Genomic DNA, 19495 nt, shown 5'->3' on the forward strand with positions numbered 1-19495 from the left:
CAATGAGCCTCTCAAAGTTATGTGGGGATCCTAGCAAATACCTGAGGGGAGGGGAATGCAAATGACCTCCTCCGGTTATGCAAAGCTCCAGCCTTTTGAAGCTTTGCCCTGAGGTAAGGACCATTGTCTGGCATTGCCTCTGTGGATCAAAGACACAAAGTGCATAAAGGAATGGCTCTCCAATTCATGGGGTTCTTGTTCTTGTTATGAACTTGTAACCACAGAAAAACTCCTCTGTGGGGTTTGAAGGACAGACTCCTACCAGAGCTCTTTCTGGAGTTGGAGTGATCTCTGGTAAGCTTATCAGCTTGTGTGTAGGTTCTGTTATTGTTTTAATGTTTTCTCTGATTCTTAAGGTAAAAGCATTACATTGTGCTTGCTTAGATGGAGTTCTGTGGTATCATGTACCTCTTGGCAATTACCCTGTTCGTAGCCTCTAAGGAGAAAGCAAAGCAGGCCTGCTTTTGCAGGCTGAATAGCTGTTGAATTCATGGTGTAGGCAGGGAACTGTGTAGGCTGTGTAGCCTGAAGAAACGCTGCTGTTGTGGATGAGAGGAGGTAGATGGTCAGGCCTAGTGGTCAGAGCAGGACTCAAGACGAGTGGGCAGAGCAGATATCCAGGCTGGTGAACAAAGTCAAGCGTCGGCACTAGTTTAAGTTCCAGTTGCTCGAACCAGGGGTCGAGCCAGAATCAGAACCAGGAATCAAAGCTGCAGGTCAGAGCCGAGGTCAGATACAAAATGCCAGAGCCAGGCGTCAAGCCAGAGTCAGTGGAGACCGGGATCAGAGCCAGGACTGGTAACTGGAGGTGAGGTGTAAGGGCAGGAACTGGAGGAGAGGCGAGGATTAAGCACGATGGGAACAGAAATGAAGGCAGGGGTGAGGCAGGACTCAGGAGTGGAGCAGGAATCGGGAACAGGGTGGGGTGCAGCAGTAGGGCACAAGCAGGAGCGCCGCCAGCTTTTTTGGTGCCTTAGGTGGCGGAAGGTCCTGCCCCTGAAATGGTGCCCCTGACAGAGGCGGCGGAAGGTCCCGCCCCCAAAATACCGACGACGACCAGGGCGGCCAAAGATCCGGTCACCACCCCCCAAATGTTAGTGCCCTAGGCAACCGCCTAGGTTGCCTAATGGGTTGCGCCGGCTCTGGACATAAGCAGGGTCCAATGCAGGCACAATAGGAAATCACCTTGTTGCTCGGACAAATTTTCCTGTGCTGCCTCCTGGCTTAAATAGCATGGTTGGACCAATCAGTGGAGCTGGACAATCCTCCAATCAGGGCTCCCATGAGTGGTGCCTTGGCTGAGGTATAGTTGAACTAGCTACTCGGCCTACTAGCTTTCAGAAGACTTTGGGTGGAGGTCAGGATGCAGCTGCTGTCTGGGGACTCTCAGATCTGGGTTCGAGACCTGGGACATCACATCTGGTCTGGAGGGAGAGAGATGCAGGTTTCCACCCTAAAGAGGTGATAGCTGAGAAGCTGGGAGGCTAGAGTAGGTGCCCTTGCTGTATCACAGAGGGGGAGCATAGGTGCAGTTGCCATGAACTGTGACCGTTGATTTCTCATTCAGCATCTTTCAAGGAAATTTCTGTAGGAACGTGATAGCTGGAACTTGGCTTAGGTGGATTATTGCCAGGTTACAAAACAATTTCATAAACCTTCCCCACCCATCAAGAAGGAACACTGAATACCTGGAGTAGTCTGGATACCTGTCAGTACTGACACTTAAAATCTGGGAAATGGGTGGGACCGAGCCCATGGTGCACAAATCAATATATTTTCCATATGAAAAATGATATTTAAAACATTAAGATTGCATCCAAAAGGCAAAACATTTCAAATATTAAAGGTCACCCTCTTATGCATATCATTTATGATCATCTTTATATACAGGATCTGGTTACTTATTCCACAGGACCCTGGCCTCATTTAGTGAAAAGGGCAGACAGTGCTTATAGAATAAGGCAGGTGTTCGATATTTGTCTATCTTCACTGTTCAGTTATGCACCCTCCACATCGTTTCCTGCATACGGAATTTGTTTCTTTTCTGAGCAGCCTTTTCTATGGCACGCCTCACTAGACAACCTCACAAACCGGGATAACTTATTGGACCCAGCTCGCAGGAGTGAGAACCACTGTTATACCCATTTTGCAGCCTGGGAGTGGAGGCACAGGGACATAAAGTGACTTGCCCTAGGGCACATGGGAAAGAGGTGACAGGTGGGAATCAAACCCAAAGTAGGAAGTGTCCTATAGAAACAGCAACAGAACCCCTTTCTGCTTCCTCCCAGTCTATTACTATAACCATATGACCATTCTTCCTCTTATGGCAACCCTTTCCCCCCCCTTGCTTCATGGACTAGAGACCACGCAGTAACTGCAGGGACCAAGGCAGCGGTGCTCTAGGCTCAGACCAATTGACTACACAATCATCTTTGCTGGACAATGAACAAGCAGGCCCTTTTCCAGATTTAAACCTCCCTTCAGCCCACAGTGATCACACACAGATCACAGGCATAGTTCTTTCCAGTCGATGTCCTTGTGGGCATGATGACGATAAATGAGTTTGAACTCCATAATGACAGGTGGTAAATTCCCCACAGGTCACTGGAGGCTTCCCAAGGCCGCCTTACGTCTGCACATATCTGAGCCAATCCAGTGCATCTCCAGTTTTGCTCGCCTCTGGTTTTTGCAAGACTGAATGTGCAATTTTGACCGCAGGGTCTAGCTCATCATCCAGAGCCAATGCCTAGGAAGGAAAGAGAGAAAGAAAAGGGAAACAAATTGATACTTACGAAAAAACCAGGAATGACCTTCACCGCCACAAGTCAGGTGGGAAACCACAAATAAGAGAGGGGAAATAATTGGCCTGTTTTTCTGCTGGTCACATTATACAGAAAACCTTGCTGATGGATGTGAAAGGTTTTCCTATCAAGGATGGAATCGTTTTCCACCACATGCTGCTGGCTGTTAGTTTTCGAAGGTGTGGTACAGTACAATGGCCAGTGTATATGTCTGGGACATTTGAGGCCCCCACTGCTGCAGATGTTTCTGATTCCCAGATGATCGGGTCCATCTCTATTCTCAGGGCCAGATTCTGATCCCTTTACTCATGTTGGGTAGCATCTAAGGCCCAGATCCTCCCAGGCATTTAGGCGCGTAACTCCCTTTGACACGGCGTAAACACCTTTGAAGATCTCGGCCAAACTCTGTAAGTTACCGCATTGATTTTAATGGGAATATTCATGGAGTAAGGTGTTATTCACATGTTCTTGGGAATCAGAATCTGACTCTTCTGCACTGAGGGATGGTTTTGAGGGGGAGGTCACGTAGGGCAGGATATTCAGAAGTGCTCAGGAGGGACATTGACTTCAAATGGGAACAGTTAAGCCAATTCTGAGAACCTTTGAACATCTGCCCATAGCATCCGAGTTGTTTATATGCTGAACAGAGAGATTCTGCTGAGCCCTCCTCCTCCTTTTTTTTAAAGAGCTTATTGTGGAAAATGTGGAGGAAATAATTTCTATGGGTGTTTTGGCAAAGTCAAAAGCATTGTCTATCCTGCTGTGGTTTGTATCACCTGTTTTTCTGCAGAACTTCTTTACAGAAACAGAACGTTTCTCTTTGTAACCTCAATCATTTGAAAACATAAAGTTCCAAGTTGGGGGGGGGAGACCACTAAGTAAGCAATTAAAAGTTACACAGTGGCAATATGAAAAATAAAATGTGGTTCTATCTGTCAGTCTGCTTGCCTGCCTTTCTGTCACAAAACAAATAGACTCAAGCCGCAATTTTCCATTGATTTTTTTTGAAGAACAAAACATTAAAATGAACAAACAAAAGTTTTGCAAAACCAAAAAAAAAAAATCAATTATTTGACAAAGGCCAAATTTCAGTGCAAACCATTTTTGTTTGAACAGTTCTGACCAGCTCTAGCTTGTTTTTTGTTGTAAAGACAGAATTGCTCACACACGAAATACATATCAGTTTACCAGAAGGTTTCTGATATGGGAACAGCTAATGGTTTTTAATGACTTGGGGCTCAATCCTTCAAATGGATTTGCACAGGCAGACCCTGGTGTCCATTAGAGTCCTGTTAAAGGCTATGGAGCTTTGCACAGATGTAAGGGTCCTGCCACACACATCATCTTACAGGATCATAGAAATATCAGACTGGAAGGGACCTCAAGAGGTCATCTGGTCCAGCCCCCTCTGTAGAGGTAGGACCAGAGAAACCTAGACCATCCCTGACAGGTGTTTATCCAGCTTGTTCTTAAAACCTTCAATTATGGGGATTCACAGCCTCCCTGGGAAGGCTGTTCCAGATCTTAACCAATCCTTATAGTTAAGTTTTCCTGATATCTCACCTAAATCAGCCTTGCTTCCAATTAAGCCCATCACTTCTTGACCTACCTCCAGTGGACTTGGAGAACAATTGACACAGTCCTCTTTATAAGGTCCCTTGACACATATGAAACCTGTTAGTAGGTCCCTCCTCAGCCTTCTTTTCTCAAGACTTAATATGGCAAATTATTTTAACTTTCCTCAGAAGTCAGGTTTTCTAAATCATTTATCATTTTTGTTGCTCTCTTCTGGACTCCCTTCAATTTGTCCACATCTTCCCTAAAGTGTGGGTCCCAAAATTGGACAGTACTTCAACTGAGGCCTCACCAGTGCCAAATATTACTGACAATTACCTCCCATGTCTTACATTCAACAATCCTGTTAACATACCCCACAATGATGATAATCTTTTCATCAGCTGCATCATGTGGTTTGTGATCCATATTCCATTTGTGATCCACTATAACCCTGTTTTGTTTTTGTGCATCTGATTTTTCCTTCCTGAGTGAAATATTTTGCGCTTGCCTTCATTGAATTTCATCTTGTTGTTTGTTCATTGTGTTGATAATTTTCCAATTTGTCAAGGTTGTTCTGAATTCTAGTCCAACCATCAAAAGTGCTTGCAACCCCTCCCAGCGTGGAGTCATCCGTACATTTTATAAGCATACGTTTTTACTGCATTATCCAAGTCATTAATGAAAATGTTGAAAGCCTCACAAGGTGCCTATGTACATCTTTAAATGCTTAAATACCTTTAAAAATCTGGCCTCTATAGTCTCTCTGTGCCTCAGTCCCCATCTGTACAATGGGGATAGTAGCACTGCCCTACCTTACAAGGGTGTTGTGAGGATAAATACATTAAATATTCTGAGGCCCTCAGATACTACAGTAATGCAGGTCAGATACATACCTTAGATAGTCTAGAGCTGGTCAAATAATTGATTTTTCAGTTTGGTGGCAGTTCTTGGGAGTGGAAATGGTTCAAACTGAATCCGAATTTTTTTGGAATTTTTGGTGAATTGAAAAAAGTCCATTTCAGGCCTTTTCCAGAGTGAGGACGAAGTGGGTATTCACCCATGGAAGCCCATGCTCCAAATCTTCTGTTAGTCTATAAGGTGCCACAGGATTCTTTGCTGCTTTTAAGTATCAGAGGGTAGCCGTGTTAGTCTGGATCTGTAAAAGCAGCAAAGAATCCTGTGGCACCTTATAGACTAACAGATGTTTTGGAGCATGAGCTTTCGTGGGTGAATACCCACTTCCTCAGATGCATGTAATGGAAATATCCAGGGGCAGGTATATATATGTGTGCTAGCAAGCAAGCTAGAGATATGGATTTATATTATAGTATCGCCAAAAGGCCTCCTGAAGGAGTGGGTCTCCCTGGCACTGGGTGCTGTACAAACTGGAATGATTCTTACCACCCTGCATCTGTTAACACATGACTAGAGCTAAACCATACGGGTACAAGGACTGCAATATCAGGTCCTTTAATAGCATCTGAAGGTGCTCAGGTCTGCCATTAAAATGACTGATCCTCCAAACTTCACTCATATGAGTAAGGCCTAATGAAAGCTCAGGCACTCAGCACCACAGACGATTGACTCCAAAGTGTGTTGGGGAGGGTTAAGAATTTTGAAAATTAATATTTCAGGCTCGCATAATATACCCTGATTAATTCCAAAGTCTATTACAAGCACAATATACATTTATGGCATTTTTAAAATTCACCCTCCTGTTTAAAAAAAAAAAAAGTCCATGGATTTTCTGAAATATTAAAACCCCATCAAATGATTAGAAGTGTTCTGTTACAGTTGTTAACACTGGCCATAAAAAGACTGCTGATGGCTTGGATGAATCTAGCAAGATCACATAGGAGCATATAGTTCAACCTGATCATAGGAAATCTTATAATGGTGCAAATCTCAGCAAGAGTTACAGACAAATCATTTCATTTTGGAAGGAAACAGGGAAAAAAACATCAGTTATTTCAAAATAAGTAACACAGAATATCATATGCTTTAGTCTCCATGTCCCCACGCATAGATTTATATATGGTATCTAAAGTGTGATATATTTCTTACTGCACATTGTAAAGCATTTTCATTTATTTTTTATGGATTTTTAAAAAAATTTTCTGTGAAAATTCAAAAATCGAAATGTTTGATCTGAAAACCAAAAAAATGTTGATTCAGAAAATCTGCTGCAGTGCTTCAAGGGAATTGTAGTTGAGTTAGCTTGTATTTCCATTCTCCTGGATAAGTTTGGCTCTCTGTTCAGACTACATCTCCCGTGAGGCACCACGCTCTCCCCTGGTGGAGTTGGGAGGTGTAACATCCTGCGAGTCCATGGCCATGATGCATCATGGGAAATGTAGCTTGGCTAAGGAGCCCAGCCTGTCCAGAAGAATGAGGTTAGGAGACACTTGTGTGACATTTGTTTCCATTTTTGGCCAAAATATTTTGGATGTTATGTTCTTAGATGAAAAATTAATTTTTTGTTCATGGAAAGCAGACACTAAAATCGTTCGTTTAGTTGAAAAACCAGTTTTCCATCAAAAACGTCCTGATGCACTGGAGTGAGATGCAGTGGGTTTAAGCCACGCAACCTCAGCTCTGTCCCCAGTGGAATGGCAATAAGATCCAAAGGGGCAGCGTTAAGGTGGCACAGCTGTGTTGCGAAATAGGCATTAAACTCTCACGTTTGGTGGAGCCCAGGCGCTTCTGAGTGCATGCAACCTTAAGTCCACATTGTCTGTGAAGTTGTGTGCGAAGCATATAGCTGTTCTGAGTAATAGATGCCTTCTGTTTTAAAAGGACTGTGATTCCATATATCATGATGTGAGTGCACAGCTGACCCTTGACAAGGGCTTTTTTTCCTGCAAGGTGCTAAGTGCTATCAGCTGCTGTGAGCATAGCAGAAGGGGTCAGCACCTGGTAAGAGTAGGTTTTGTGTGTACCTGTGATACAGGAACACTGTGCTGTACACAGAAGCCCCTCTTTCCACAGGAGCATCCTCTTCTGGGACCCCCTTGTCCCAGTGCAGGAGTGGCATCTTGCAGGAACTGTTTTTTCCCCCAACATGCCTTTCTGGGTATGGCCCTTTAAATCTGTCAGAGTCAAGCAGCTACAGCTCTCAAAGGGTCATTTTTCTGGCCTCTTCTTGTTGCAGCTCCCTCTCTTCCAAATGTTGTATTTTCCTGTTCTTAAAACCAGCTCCATTACCTTGCAAGCTGTAGCAGATTAATACTCCAGACATTAGAGGGGGACAAAGTCACATTTGGCCAGTATGTTACACTGATCCTGGACTCTATGGTATGTTGCACAGTCTGATTTCCCACCCTGGTTTTCTTTACATGTGTAAAGGAGGAGAGGATACAATGTTTCCCTTGTAGCATACTATGAAAGTCTCTCCCATTAGCTAAATATGAGTCAACAGTGTAATATTCTGACAAAAAAAGCAAACATCATCCTGTGATGTATTAGCAGGAGTGTTGTAAGCAAAACACAAGAAGTAATTCTTCCACTCTTCTCCGCACTGATTAGGCCTCAACTGGAGTATTGTGTCTAGTTCTGGTGCCACATTTCAGGAAAGATGTGGACAAATTGGAGAAAGTCCAGAGAAGAGCAACCAAAATGATTAAAGGTCTAGAAAACATGACCTATGAGGGAAGATTGAAAGAATTGTGTTTGTTTGGTCTGGAGAAGAGAAGACTGAGAGGGGACATGGTAACAGTTTTCAAGCACGTAAAAGGCTATTACAAGGAGGAGGGAGAAAAAATGTTCTCCTTAACCTCTGGGTATAGGACAAGAAGCAATGGGCTTAAATTGCAGCCAGGGCAATTTAGGTTGGACATTAGGAAAATCTTCCTAACTGTGAGGGTGGTTAAGCACTAGAATAAATTGCCTAAGGACATTATGGAATTTCCATCATTGGAGATTTTTAAGAGCCGGTTAGACGAACACCTGGCAGAGATGGCCTAGATGATACTTAGTCCTGCCATGAGTGCAGGGGACCGGACTAGATGACCTCTTGATGTCCCTTCCAGTCCTACTGTTCTATGATTAGCAATAGATCCTCATGACTCTAGTTTTGACCTTGCTGTATTCATTATGCATCGCATGTATTTTGATATACTTACAGTAACTTGGCTTGATATGAGCTGGACGATACCACTGAACCAGAATGTTGCAATTATCCTTGTTGTTTCAAACTGGTTGTTTTAATGTTGCAACTGAAGGCATAGTGTGGAATCCATTGAAAAACCTATAATAATGTTGGCACTAACCTGATGAGAATGTCGTTTATTTTTAGGAATTAAAAAACAGGTTTAAATATCGGGGACCCAGTTCTGCATGGAGTAAGCAGAGGCCAGCCTCCTGGATGTCACTAGTCCAAATTCAGCAGGGCTGTAAATTATACCTTGGGTGTAAGTTGATCAGAAGGTGGGTGCAAGTGTGGCCAATAGCCAAGTAGTGTAACATGCTCTGATTTGGCATTTTGTGGGTATGCAAAACCAGTGTGACTTACACAGAAAGGGGTTTGGCAGTGGGCCTGGACAAAGAAAAGCAACAACCACATGGGTATAAAATGAAGCAGGCTACCCCTTTACTTTAAGTTACACACACTTCATGCTTCGTGTCTCCAGGAGTCCCCTGCAGCTCACCCCTCACAGCAGTTGTGGCTCCCAGGGACTACATGCTACAGGTAGTAATGCTGAGGATTCGATAGGGGGTGCCGATCTCTCTCTGCTGGGTTGGTACTTTGTGTTTTCTCTCAAGCCATCCCTTACACAAGGGAAGAGTGCCCTGTAAAAATCCGCCAGGTCTCTACATTATCTTCCATCACATCTCTCCTTGAAACTCGCCGCTCCCACAATGCCCACAAAATACGTAACAGTTTTTAAGCAGCTGATTCTCCTTGCTTATCACATGGATTAAAACCGTTTCACTGTCACCTTGCACTCCCCCAATCCACCTGTATCTCTATGTTGTCTTTCATCTTATACTTAGATCATAAGCCCCTTGGGGCGGGAACTGCCTTTTTGTTATATGCATGTACAGCACCTAGCGTAGTGGTGCCCTGAGCCCTGATTGAGGGCCCCCAGGTGTTACCATGGTGAGACACCAGCTCCACCTTCAATGTGTAGGATCCATTGCTAGTATGGAGTGGGCTCTGAAAGTTGGAAGGATGACTGTGGCTTTGCAGCATGCTCTGAAGCTGTTACCTATCTATTGGCAGGGCTCAACGTGACAGTGTCTTAATCCTACCTCTGCGCACGGACAATGGACTAGACCCGATCTTAAGCTCTCTTCTAGTCATACAATTCTATAATAATTAGCAACGTAATAGCTCTTTTTCATCTCACCCATCTAATGCTAAATGTTCTAACGCATTCTGGGATATCCCTAAGGAATTCAGTGGGAGGTTTCTCTAAGCCAAACCTACAGACAAAGACCAATTGGAAGCTCCCCATAGCTGCAGCAAGACAATATGTTGTGGTGCCTGTCAAACTGATTTGCTGCAGTGCAATAGAACGCACAATGCGACAGGGACCTTTGCACACTAGCTCTGATTCGTGTTTACAGCTAAACAGGAGCTGGCTTCATACAGGGAGATGTCAGCAAACCAGTAAAGTGCCTGGAGCCACTATGGCCTATCGCTAAAAGCAGCCAAGTCAGCAGACCATAAAGTGGCCATGCAGCAAGCTCAGCTTAACCAAGGCAGGAGGGGAGGGGGTTTGGGTGCCACAGAAAGGGCAGCTTGACCCTGCATCCTTCCTGATAAGAATTGTGTTGAAGTTGCTGATACATGCATTTTAAAGGAGCAGGATGTGCCCTCAGGAATGTGTCTAACAGGGTCTCAAGGCTGCAAACTCTGGAAAAACCCACAGCTGGTTAATCAATAATCAGAAGGGACCTCTTGTTGACCATTGAAACTACTTGCTTAACAAGTTTTCTTTAAGGGACATGGCATTCAATTACTAATGTATAAATAAGGGGGGAAAGTTTGAGGTAGGGGGACTCTTCGGGACTAGATGACCTCCTGAGGTCCCTTCCAACTCTGATATTCTGTGACTCTCCCCCTGGATGCATCTTGTGTTCGCCACCAGCAGATAGGCTGCTGCTGTGCCATTCGAGAGCCACATTCAGCTTCAGTAATTAACAGCTGTACTTCCCTAAGTACCATCAGAGTGACTGTCTTAGGGTATGTCTACACTACTGGCCGGATCTGGGGGCAGCAATCAATCCAGCGAGGGTTGATTTATCGCGTCTACTCTAGATGTGATAAATCAACCCCCCGAGTGCTCTCTCGTTGACTCCTGTACTCCAGTGTTACGAGAGGCGCAGGCAGAGTTGATGGGGGAACGGCCGCGGTCAACTCACCACAGTGAAGACACCATGGGAAGTCGATCTAAGTATGTCAACTTCAGCTACATTATTCCCGTAGCTGAAGTTGCGTAACTTAGATCAATCCCCCCATCCTAGTGTAGACCAGGCCTTAGAGCAGTGGCGTAACAGGGGAGCAACTGCTCCCCCACCAAGCACAAGTGGCACCTTTTTAATTTTACTCACCCGGGAGCAGAAAAAAGTCAGTGCTTTTACTGATGGGGCGGTGCTCTGCATCTTTGGCGGCACTTTGGCAGCAGGACCCTCACTCCTGTGTCTTTGGCGGCACTGAAGCTTCATTGCCGAAATGCCGCCGAAGACCTGCGGAACAAGCGAATGTCCCGCCACTGAAGATTCAGAGCGCTGCCACGTCCGTAAAAGTGCCGCAGCGGTTGGCGCCTTTTTTTTTCCTTGCTCCTCCTCTTCCCTCCGCTGGCTACGCCACTGCCTTAGAGCTGTGTAGGGAAGAAGATGCAGCAAGGGTGTAAGGATAGGTTGCCACCGGAGCGAACCAAGAAGGAGCAATGTGAGAAACAGGGGAGTGAATAAGCATCAAGCCCATCAGGGCTAGCTGGTTCAAATACAGGTCAGTCAGCCATGGCCACAAGCCTTTCCCATGGGTCTCACTTCAGGGCAGACAGTTCAATAATGGTGAACTTAACCCAGTGCCCGCTGTGGATCCTTAGACACACCAGCTAACTGCTCTGCTAATTAACCCCTAGGTCAGTCCTCTTTAGATCTCTCTTTTACCCAGTAAGGCAATGCTCAGTCCGATCCTGTATTAAACGTGTGTAGGCTTTGTTAATTAAATGAAAATGAAAAGAGATATTTGCACAATGCTAAGGATACTAAAGACACAGATGGACAAAGACAAACTTAAGTTATTATCTTGTACAACTTTTGTTTAACATAATCAAGTCTTATAGGTTCAGCTTCTGAGGCTTATCCCAGCCACGGCAGCTAGGGTGTCCTTTACCAGGTGGACAAAGTTCTTGCTTCAGGCGCAAGTCTGTTTAAAAAGAACACTGTTTCCTTCCACCAGACAGGTTTTATCTGAAAACGCTGCCATGTAACTCTTCAAGTCTCACAGAGGCAAAAGGGGGAGTGATCCATGAGATAAGTCTTCAGTGAAGTCATCTTGTGCGACTCATCCCTGGGTGGAAAGTTTCCATTTCTCCATTGTCCAGCAAACAGGTTTGTTCCTGCTCTATTGAGAAGTTTCCTCTGGACATGTGCTTTTTAATGGGTATTATCTGACCTTTCTTTCCCCTGAGATGTGTAACCCTTTTTATGCGGGAATCTCAGCAATGATTAATTAATCATGGAGGATACGTCCATCAGTGACTATTACATCATCAGATGCAACTGAGTGTCCCTAAAACTCTGATTGCCAGAAGCTGGGAGTGGGATTACTTAATAATTGCCTTGTTCTGTTCATTCCTTCTGAAGCATCTGGCATTGGCTACTGTCAGCTGACAGCACACTGAGCTAGGTGGACCATTGGTTTGACCCAGTATGGCCGTACTTTTGTGTCTTGTTATCATGGGATCTGACCCAGTCAAGTGAGAGTTCAGTAACACAAATGTAGAGATATTACTCTTAACAGGAGAAATGCAGAGATCAGCACATGAGTATTAATCATCTGTTTACCAGCATTTAGGAAAGTCCAAACATGACATATTTAAATTTTATTACTTACACAATATTAATTTTAACAGATTATTAACAACATTCTACCAGCATGAAGCCTACCAGACTCTTCTTTGATACATAGGTCTAGAATTTTACCCAAGTCCCCAGCACCACATCCAGATCATAGGTACCATCACTGTGACTAAAGCATCTATTTCTGATGTGTCCCTCCCATCACTAACATCTGAGTACGATACAAACATTAGAATCATAGGACTGGAAGGGACCTCAATAGGTAATCTAGTTCAGTCCCCTGCATTCATGGAAGTAACTATTATCTAGATTGGGGTGGGCAGACTATGGTACGGCTCATCAGACCTTTTCATCTGACCCTTGAGCTCCAACCGGGGAGCGGGGTCAGGGGCTTTCCCTGCTCTGCACATTCCGTGGCTCCGTGCGGCTCCTGGAAGCAGCAGCATGTCCCCTCTCCGGCTCCTACGCATAAGGGCAGCCAGGGGGCTCTGCACACTGCCCCAAGCGCCAACTCTGTGACTCCGAATGGCCAGAAACCGCGGGCAATGGGAGCAGCAAGGGTGGCACCTGTGGACAGGGCAGTGCATAGAGCTGTGTGTCCATGCTGCCACATAGGAGCTGGAAGGGGGACATTCTGCTACTACCGGGAGCTGCTTGAGGTAAGCTCCACCCAGTGTCTGCACTCCTGACCTCCTCCCATGCCCCCAAGCTGCCCCAGCCCATATCTCCCTCCTGCCCTCCAAACCCCTTGGTCCCAGCCCAGAGCACACTCCTGCATCCCAACCCTTTGATCCCCAGCTCCACCCCAGAGTCTGCAAGCCCACCCAGAGCCCTCACCCCCTCCTGCACCCTGAGCTCCTCATTTCTGGCCCCACCCCAGAGCCCTCACCCCCTCCTGCACCCTGAGCTCCTCATTTCTGGCCCCACCCCAGAGCCCTCACCCCCTCCCACACTCCAACTCCCAATTTTGTGAGTGTTCATGGCATGCCATACAAATTTCCATATCCAGATGTGGCCCTCAGGCCAAAAAGTTTGCCCACCCCTGGTCTAGATCATCCCTGATAGGTGGTTGTCTAATCAGTTCTTAAAAGCCTCCAGCGACAGATTCCACAACCTAGATAATTTGTGCCAGTGCTTAACTACTCATACAGTTAGGAAGTTTTTCCTAATGTTTAACCTAAATCTCCCTTGCTGCAATTTAAATCCATTGCTTCTTGTCCTGTCCTCAGTGGATAAGGAGAACGATTTATCACCCTCCTGTTTAGAACAAATTCTTACATACCTGAAGACTTATGTCCCTCCCTCAGTCTTCTCTTCGCCAGACTAAACAAACCCAATTTTTCAATATTTTCCCATAGCTCATGTTTTTCAGACTTTAATCACTTTTGTTGTCCTCTGGACTTTCTCCAATTTGTGCACATCTTTTCCCAAGTGTGATGCCCAGAACTGGACACAATACCCAATTGAGCCCTTATCAGTGCTGAGTAGAGCAGAAGAATTACTTCTTGTGTCTTGCTTACAACACTCCTGCTAATACATCCCAGAATGATGTGCACTTTTCTTTTGCATCTGTATAGATAGGCACTATATTTGCCCTTTTCCAGTCCTCTGGGATCTCTCCTGTCTGCCTCGAGTTCTCAGATTGCACTGCTAATGGCTCAGAGATCTCTTCAGCCAGTTCTTTAAATATTTTAGAATGTATTTTTGTGCAGCCCTGCCAACTTGAAGACATCTAACTTGTCCAAGTAATTCTTGATTTGCTATTTAAATATTTTAGCCTCAGCTTCTACCCCATTTACGCAGATGTTCACTATGTTAGTCATCTGATCACTGCTAACTTTTTTGATGAAAACTGAAACAAAAAAGGGCATTTAACATTTCAGCCACTGCTGCATTTTCTGTTATTGGCTTTCCCTCCTCAGAGAGAGGTGGACCCACCCTGGCCTTGGTCTTCCTCTCGCTTCTAATGCGTTTGTAAAATGTTGTCTCATTACCTTTCTGTTCCTAGCTGGCTTAATCTTGTTTTGTGCCTTGGCCCTTCTGATTTTGCCCCTACATTCATGGCTTTATCTCCCAACACTCCTGTGAGGCAGGGAAGCATTGGACAGATGAGGCACACAAGGACTTGGCCAACATTCTGTAGTAAAGCTGGAGATAGAACCTGTATCTCCAGAGTTCCAGTCATATGCTTAAGTACAAGATCACCTTTCCCCACTGTTAGAAGCACTGTGGGAGAGGCCAAGGATAGACCGAGCGCGGAGACTGTATTATCCTCTCATTTCTAGAGTTGGACCCTCTAGGTCATGGCACATATGTGGTGTTTTGGAGTAGGGGGCGGGAATCTAGTGAAATCCACTGGTCAGGGAGTGTTATGGGTCCCTCTCTGCATGGGATTCGCAGAGGAGGGGAGTCTGTGATAGCCACACAACAGGGCTCTTTAGCTTCAAGCTGTAAAGACTCATCCTTCTCTCTCTGGATGTCCCCAGTGTAAGCCAAGGTGGCGGGCATCACACATGCCTTGATGCACTCTCTGCCGTTACCTGTCTCTGGCTGATTCGGGGACTTAATTCACTTACTCCTAGCACCTTTCAGCAGTGTTAAATTCCCTGGGGAGAGAGAGGCACAACTCTCAGTAAGTAAATATATGGAATTCAACTGAAAATTAAAAGCATGAAAGAAAAAGTCTTTCCTGTGTTGATTCTTGGATATTTGAAGCAACCTTAAAAAAAAATATGTAGGCTGATTGTGTGCTTAACGTCAGGACAGCAGTTGAGGGCCTGGACTTTTATTTGTGTCTTTTCCATAGACTCCTTGGCTAACACTGGGAGTTGGACTGGACTCTAAACTCCACTGGGCTCCAGTTTCCTCATCCTCAAAAATGGGGATAATACTACTTCCCTACCTCAGTGAGTTCTTGCAACTCAACCCATTAACATCTGGAAATCACTTTGAGATGTATGCTGGAAAATGCTATCATTTTAGATATGATGTGGTTATGTTATTCAACCATTAGGTGTATTATTCAGCCTGTCTGTGGTGTGTAGAGTTGAAGACAGGGTGTGACTCCTGGTAAACGAGAGAGAAAAAGCTGGCGCTTAAGCACAGTGGAAGCCTGATTGCTTGGGTCTGTAGTTGTAGCTGTTCTCTTTAATAAGTGCCTCCTGTTTAAGAACATCTTTGATTCCATATATTATAGAATCATAGGACTGGAAGGGACCTTGAAAGGTCATCTAGTCCAGTCCCCTGCATTCATGGCGGGACTAAATATTATCTACACCATTCCTGACAGGTATTTGTCTAACCTATCATGACAGCACAGGTGAAACAGCCTTTGCTAGTGTTTTCATGCTGATGGCTTCTCTAAATTTAAAATAAAGTCAGAGTTGGTTGGTTGATAAGTATATTTCATGAAAACACTGAAAGAAATGAAAGTTTTTCATTTCATTCCATTCTTCATTTTCCATGAACTCTTGTTTTTTCAATGGAAAAAAATCTCAAAATAATTTAAAAAAAAATTAGTTTAGTGTGTGTGTGCGGGGGGGATTGCTTCTGACTAACTTTTTTTCTATTAGAGTAAAATAGTCTTCAGTTTGAAGAGTGAATTTTGCAGACACAAAAACGTTTGTTTTGCTTGAAAAGGCAATTTTCCATCCAGAAAAAAGTTGCAATAGAAATTGCAATAGAAATTTTTTGACCTAAATGTAAAGTATATTCACCCAAAAAAATTACATAATTTACATGATACTTTCACATGCTTTTTTCCCCTCAGATAAAATGATTGATTAAATCACCTCCAGTTCACTTGATTTACAGACGAAAAGAGTCAGCTGAATAATGAATATTTTTTGTTCTCGTCCTGTGTGAAGTTCTTCTGCATTATTCATCCAATAAAAAAGGAGGACTTTGACGAAATTGCTGTCTTGTATAATCCAGCGTTCTCTAATGCAGCACCAGAGTATGAATTGCTTATTTTCTTTTTACATATATGTAGAGTTTAAACAATATTTTCACTAGAGAAAAAAAAAGTCTTGTGTCATTCCAACTACAGCAAGACACAATGGAATGTCTCTCTACTGCCTCCTAGTGCTGAGGTGGATAAAAGCTGTAGGATAAAGATGGCTAACTGGTGACAAGTCTGCCTTTACTCATGAAGTAAATATGGAGCAAATGGTTCCCAGTGAAAAAGATAGTGGATAAAATGATCAAAAGTACCTAAGTCCCATTTTCAAATGTGCCTAAGTCACTTCATATAACAGCTTAATATTAACCATAGATATGATTCCTCTACTAAAGTCTGGAGAGCTCTCTTACTCTAAGAACAATTACTCAATGTGGATGTTTTATTTAACATTCTCTCTCTAGTACCCATGCCAGCCCATTACCTTGCTATCATGGGGCAAGTGTGCCCCATCCCCTCTTGGGCTGGGGTGGGGGTAATTACTTCCCCATGGCTGTAATTTTATGACCACCCATTGTCTTGAGGTAGTGTGGCCTAGTGGTAAAAGTCAATATGGCCACTCTCTCTCAAGGTTGTGTGGCCCAATGGCCAGAGTCAGGGTGACGGCCCCTGCCTACAGGGCTGTGGGACCTATGACCCGAGTCAATATGACTACTTGGTTCGGCTGGGGTGTATAGCCTAGTGGTCAGGGTCAGTGTGCAGGGGCAGCAGGCTAGTATAATTTTTGGTGGTGCCCAGAACAGGTCCAAGTCCCATCCCCCCACATCTGCATCGTAAGCCAATATATATTTCTTAAAATAATGTAAAAATGTGAGGGCTGTGGGGTGGGGCTGATGATGAGGGGTTTGGAGTGTGGGAGGGGGCTCAGGGAAGTGGAAGCACAGAGGGGAAACAGACACAGAGAGATTCAATGAGACACGAAAAAAGTCTGTGGTGAACGCGGGAGTTGAGCCCACGTCTTCTCTAGGTACACCTTGACTGCAGCATTAGCCCAGGCTCTTACCCCAACTCACCTCCATGTGGGGGTGTTTTAAACCTGGACGAGCTGGCACGTGGGTTAAAGCCCAGGATGGCACTCCCACTTTGGCAGAGAGGACACAGGCTAAATCATTCGGGAGCTGATAGTCTTCCAAAGCTTTCCCATCAACATAGCCTGAAAGAGGGACCAGTTCTCCCACAGCTCACTGGGAAATGATCACGGAGCAGTGCAACACAAAGAACCATGGGATTGTACCCACAGTGGTCCTAGCAACACGCACAGAGGAAAGCAGCAGCAATGAGAACTCCGGAAATTGGATAGTGCCATGCAGTGTGGCTAATGTGTGTTTAATTTGCTGGGCTGACTCTTCAGTGAATGCATACCCCGATGTGATAGTAAGCCTGTGCTCCACTCACATAAGAACATAAAATGACCGTACTGGGTCAGACCAAAGATTCATCCCACCCAGTATCCTGTCTTCCAACAGTGGCCAATGCCAGGTGTCCCAGAGGAAGTGAACCTAACAGGTAATCAAGTGATCTCTCTCCTGCCATCCATCTACACCCTCTGACAAACAGAGGCTAGGGACCATTCCTTACCCATCCTGGCTAATAGCCATTAATGGACTTAACCTCCATGAATTTATCCAGTTCTCTTTTAAACCCTTTTATAGTCCTGGCCTTCATAACCTCCTCAGGCAAGGGGTTCCACAGGTTGACTGTGCGCTGTGTGAAGAAGAACTTCCTTTTATTTGTTTTAAACCTGTTGCCCATTAATTTTCATTTGGTGGCCCCTAGTTTTTATATTATGGGAACAAGTAAATAACTTTTCCTTATTCACTCTCTCCATACCACTCATGATTTTATATACCTCTATCATATCCCCCCTTAGTCTCCTCTTTTCCAAGCTGAAAAGTCCTAGCCTCTTTAATCTCTCCTCATATGGGACCTGTTCCAAACCCCTAATCACTTTAGTTGCCCTTCTCTGAACCTTTTCTAGTGCCAGGATATCTTTGTTGAGATGAGGAGACCACATCTGTATGCAGTATTCAAGATGTGGGCATACCATGGATTCATAAAAAGGCAATAAGATATTCTCCATCTGTTTCCACTTGTGCTATGTTATCTTTTCTGGGCTCTGCATTAGCACTTGGTAAATATAGTCCAATCTGCAATTTACCTCAGTATGCAGCTCAGAGACCTTTGGGTCCTTTGCATGGGTGCTGAGAGTGCTGCCGCACCCCCTGGCTTGAAGTGGTTTCCATCATCTGCAGGGTTTACAGTTTGGTTCAATGGCTCTCAAACCCCCCCCCCCACTGTACAAACTGCTCCAGGACCTTTGGTCCCTTGCTGTCCTCCCTCCAGGAATTTCACTGCTGGATATGGGTATGTCATGCTGGTGGATTCTCTGCAGCTTGAGGTCTTCAAACCACAATTTGAAGACTTCAATAACTCAGACATAGGTTAGGGGTTTGTTATGGAAGTGGATGGGTAGAGTTCTGTGGCCTGCTTTGTGCAGGAGGTCAGACTAGATGATCATATTGATCCCTTCTGACCCTAAAGTCTATGAGTCTATGTTATAAACCCCCACTCTGAGCCTGAGCGTCCAAAAGATGGGGTACCAGCATGAATTCCTCTAAGCTCAATTACCAGCTTAGTACTTGTAGCGCTGCCACCAACCAGGAATTCCAGTGCCTGGTACACTCTGGTCCCCCCAAAACCTTCCCTGGGGACCCCCAAGACCCAGACCCTCTGGATCTTAACACAAGGAAAGTAAACCCTTTCCCTCACCGTTGCCTCTCCCAGACTTCCCCTCCCTGGGTTACCCTGGAAGATCACTGTGATTCAAACTCCTTGAATCTTAAAACAGAGAGGAAAATTCACCTTCCCCCCCTCCTTCTCTCTCCCCCTCCCAGACTTTCCCTGAGAGAGAAAGTAATCCTAACACAGAGAGAAAATAACCTTTCTCTCCCCCTTCCCTCCTTTCTCCCCACCAATTCCCTGGTGGATCCAGACTCCGTCCCCTGGGGTCTCACCAGAATAAAAAAAAATCAGGTTCTTAAACAAGAAAAGCTTTTAATTAAAGAAAGAAAAAACAGTAAAAATTATCTTTGTAAATTTAAGATGGAATATGTTACAGGGTCTTTCAGCTATAGACACTGGGAAC

General features: G+C 44.8%; 1 protein-coding gene across 6 annotated transcripts in view; it reads left to right on the plus strand.

The window, feature by feature from the left end:
• Positions 1 to 19495, plus strand: part of SNAP47 (synaptosome associated protein 47) — a 118851-nt gene that overhangs the window by 42940 nt on the left and 56416 nt on the right. Inside the window, exon 5 of one of the 6 annotated variants that reach the window (XM_030549855.1) lies at positions 16162 to 16227. The exons of 4 other annotated variants lie outside the window; for them this stretch is intronic. In XM_030549855.1, coding sequence (XP_030405715.1) covers positions 16162 to 16170 — 9 coding nt within the window. In that variant the 3' untranslated portion in view covers positions 16171 to 16227. Of the gene's footprint in view, positions 1 to 11769; positions 11800 to 16161; positions 16228 to 19495 lie in introns of those variants that run through there. One more of the 6 variants, XM_030549850.1, reaches the window with a different exon arrangement.

This window comes from Gopherus evgoodei, chromosome 2 (genome assembly GCF_007399415.2).
Source record: "Gopherus evgoodei ecotype Sinaloan lineage chromosome 2, rGopEvg1_v1.p, whole genome shotgun sequence".
Lineage (NCBI taxonomy): Eukaryota > Metazoa > Chordata > Testudines > Testudinidae > Gopherus > Gopherus evgoodei.